This window comes from Cicer arietinum, chromosome 7, assembly GCF_000331145.2.
Source record: "Cicer arietinum cultivar CDC Frontier isolate Library 1 chromosome 7, Cicar.CDCFrontier_v2.0, whole genome shotgun sequence".
Taxonomy (NCBI): domain Eukaryota; kingdom Viridiplantae; phylum Streptophyta; class Magnoliopsida; order Fabales; family Fabaceae; genus Cicer; species Cicer arietinum.
Genome location: NC_021166.2, coordinates 53,964,054 through 53,967,849, shown reverse-complemented (window position 1 = coordinate 53,967,849; position 3,796 = coordinate 53,964,054). Strand labels below are relative to the sequence as shown.

General features: G+C 34.3%; 1 protein-coding gene across 1 annotated transcript in view; it reads left to right on the top strand.

Moving 5' to 3' along the window:
* Window positions 1-3,796, top strand: part of LOC140918856 (uncharacterized) — a 14,050-nt gene that overhangs the window by 7,022 nt on the left and 3,232 nt on the right. Inside the window, exons 2-3 of the mRNA XM_073363657.1 lie at window positions 1,955-2,255; window positions 2,362-2,506. Of these exons, the coding sequence (XP_073219758.1) occupies window positions 1,957-2,255; window positions 2,362-2,506 (444 nt within the window). The 5' untranslated portion in view covers window positions 1,955-1,956. The remainder of the gene's footprint in view (window positions 1-1,954; window positions 2,256-2,361; window positions 2,507-3,796) is intronic.

Below are 3,796 nucleotides of genomic sequence, written 5' to 3'. Positions count from 1 at the left end.
TTTTTTAAAATATTTGCAATTCAAGTGAACTAAAATTTGTAGTTTCATAAAAATAATATAAAAGAGACAATGATAACAACAATAATATATAGTATTATATTTTATAACATAATAATACTCATTTGTATGAAGTAGAGAAGACGCCTGACGGTTATTGTTCTAATTTGGCAAGATGTGCTGATGTGGAAAATGGGAGGATGCATGGGATGAAAAGTCATGATTGTCATATATTTTTAGAGTGTTTACTTCCTATTGCCTTTAGTGCTTTACCGACACATGTATTGAACCCACTTATTGAAGTGAGTCAATATTTCAAGAATTTGTGTTCTTCAACACTCATTGATAAAGATCTCATCAAGATGGAAAATGACATTCCGATCATTCTATGTAAGTTGGAGAAAGTATTTCCTCCTGGGTTTTTTGATTCCATGGAGCATCTCTCAGTGCATCTTGCAAGTGAAGCTAGGCTTGGTGGACCAGTTCAGTATAGATGGATGTATCCATTTGAAAGGTGATATATATATACATATACTTGATTTTCAATATACTTCAACTTATATATACATGGAGCTTATTGTACATCTCTTTGTATATTATAGGTTCATGGGTTATTCAAAACGGTCGGTGAAAAACAAAGCTAGAGTTGAGGGCTCAATTTGTTCATCTTACCTTCACCGTGAAACAACACACTTTTGTTCTCATTATTTCAACAACGAAACGTTGTCACCAGTTAATGGAAGAAACGCTACTGATAGTGTTATACGTCATCCACATGCTTTATTAGTTTTTTGCTTGTCTGGTCATCATGTTGGTAGGGATTTTCCGATTTTCTGGCCAAGCGACAAAGTATATAATGCGGCACATGTTCACGTTTTGATTAACTGCACTGAAGTTAAACCATACATTGAGTACGTTTCAAATTTCTCTTCATATTAATTATATTTAATTATATGATTAAATTGATATTCACCATATATATGGTCATCGATCAGGGCATTTTTAAATACGGGACAATCATCTGATGATATACATTCAAATTTCCCATTATGGTTTCAACAACAAGTGCATCTCGAAGAACAAACTCCTATCAACATCCACTTAAGGCACTTATCTATGGGCCCGAGTAGAAGTTTCAAAGAATGGCACACCTATTACGTCAATGGATACAAATTTCACACTGAATCTTGGACTGAAGGAAAAGAAACAATTAATAGTGGAGTTTGAGCATATTTACGAAATTGACTACACGTTCCTAGATTATGCGAAAAAAGTGGTGTTGTTTTACTGTAAGTGGTTTGATCCATCTAGCAGAGGAACTAAAATAAATTTGATATCCAATACTGTAGACATTCGTATGAGCAAAAAATATCCACGGTTTGATCCATTTGCCCTGGCCCATAATGTAAGACAAGTGTATTATGTTCCTTATCCATCAACTGTCAGAAGCAAACAAGGTTGGTGTGCTGCAATCAAAACAAGACCAACGAGTGGAATAGAAGAAGTTGAAGTAGGTCAAAATGAAGAAGTTGCATTTCAAATGGATGAAATGTCAAATTTGGATCATGTGATTGGAGATGAGACTATTAGTCAACTTTGTCATGAGTCACACATTGGAGAAGAAGTTGATGAACAAGAAATAGATGAATTAGAGAATGATGAAGGCAATGACTTAATTCACTCATCAAATGACGACGACGATGATGACGAAGACGAAGACGAAGACAATTAATTAATTATATATATATGTGTGTTTCTATATCTATAATATTATATATTGTAATTGAAATGAACGACACCTTATATATATATTTTTATATTTTATATATATTTCTTTATTTATGTCAGTGTTATAATTTATTTATGTATACTTCATTATTAATTAATCTTATGTTAATTGTATACACACATATATTATATTATATATATGTATGGATATGGATATATATATATATAGACATGGCTTCAGTGTCGGGAGTAGGAGGATCTGCAGGAGGATCAGGAGGTTCGGATGGATCGGGAGGAACAGGAACGGCGGCAATACGAGGAATATCCAAAACATCACGTGGTAAGAAAAAAGTTGCTAAACGTGTTGTTAATGACCCATCTCTCATGCCGATGCCGTCCATTGGTACTAGTGGTGGAGCTATTCCTCTATATCCGGAGGTCCCAGTAGAGCCTTATACCTTAGACGAAATAATGGATCCCGGATGTGTTGATTGCTACAACCGCATTGTCATCATTCCAGAAGGAGATGGGTATGTAAACTATGATTGATTAAATATTTCATTATTATTGCAATGTAAATACATTATTAATTTTATTAATTTATTTTTATATTTAATTTGCATATAAACTTTGAAGATATCTTCCTTTTAAATCATCTGCAAAGGCAATTGCTGAAGTCATACAAGAGAAATATAAAAAACCATGGTTGTCTTGGGGTGAGATAAAAGAGGATAAGACACCTCAAATTAGGGAAGTTGATCAGTTTTTACATTGTTTCAAAGTAAGTCATTAGATTAATTTATTTAATTACTATTTATTTATACATTTGATTAATTTACTGAATTACTAATTATATTTTTAATATTTTTTAAATTTCAACAAACAACAGACCAAATGCACTTGGAAAAGAGAGCATGATGCCGCAGTTTTGGCTTCATTTGACCATCGCTTTTCAAAGCGTCTCTCATCTATGTTGGCTTACGCACGTAATAAGGGGGAGGAAAAACGGCCTAATTGGATTGGTGAAAATGTTTGGACTGCTTTGTGGAGGAAATGGAACACAGATGCTTACAAACAGAAGAGAGAAAAAGCAAAGACTAATAGAGCATCTGAGAGGGGTACCAGTACTCATAAGGGAGGTTCCATGTCTGCTGGAGAAATTAAATATTATATGGTAATTTATTATTATTTATAATATATATCTATTAATTTATATTCAATTAATCATCACATTTCACCAACTTATAAACTTGACATTAATTTAATATTTTAGGAAAAGCAACTTGGAAGGGAGGTCACTCAGGCTGAGATACATCGCTATCTTCATGTTAATCCTGAAACAAATGAGTATACTGATGAATTATCAAAAAATATTCAGGTAATTATTATATATTAATTGTTATATATTAATTAGACCTATAAATTATTATATATTAATTATTAACTATTTTATTTTTTTATTTTTAATATAGGAACAACTTCAACAAATCATGAAAGAATGGGATGATCATCAAGCTACTCTTCCTCCTGCTCAGCGAGCTGGTCCAGTGCAGCGGAAACAATATGAGACCGCAAGTTTTATGCACATCAGTGGTGGCAAGTACAAAGGGCGTGTGCTGGGTGCCGGTAGTTTATCATCAACCTTTAAGAAAGGTCCAACCGGCTATATTCAGACTGAGACGTCTTCTTCTTATGCTAGTACGGATCGATCTCATCGTCCGTCGATAGATAATGATCTTGACCAGTTAAAGAAGCAATGGGCAAGGGAGCAAGAAGAAAAGACACAACAGCTGATACAAGCCGCAATTGATAAATTGAATGAGGAGTGGAAACAAAAGTTTCAAGAGCAGCAGCAGCAGTTTCAGCAGCAACAACAACAATTTCAACAACAACAATTTTCATTTCCTCCTGTGTTTCATCAGCAGTTCCCGCCTCGGCCTCAATACTTGCCTCAACAACCACTATTCCAGCAGCAACAAAATTACTCTCAATACTCCCAGCAGCAGCAACCGCCTCCAAATTTCCAACAGCAACACCAGGATCCTCCGAACTCTGCCTTCCAGCAACAGCA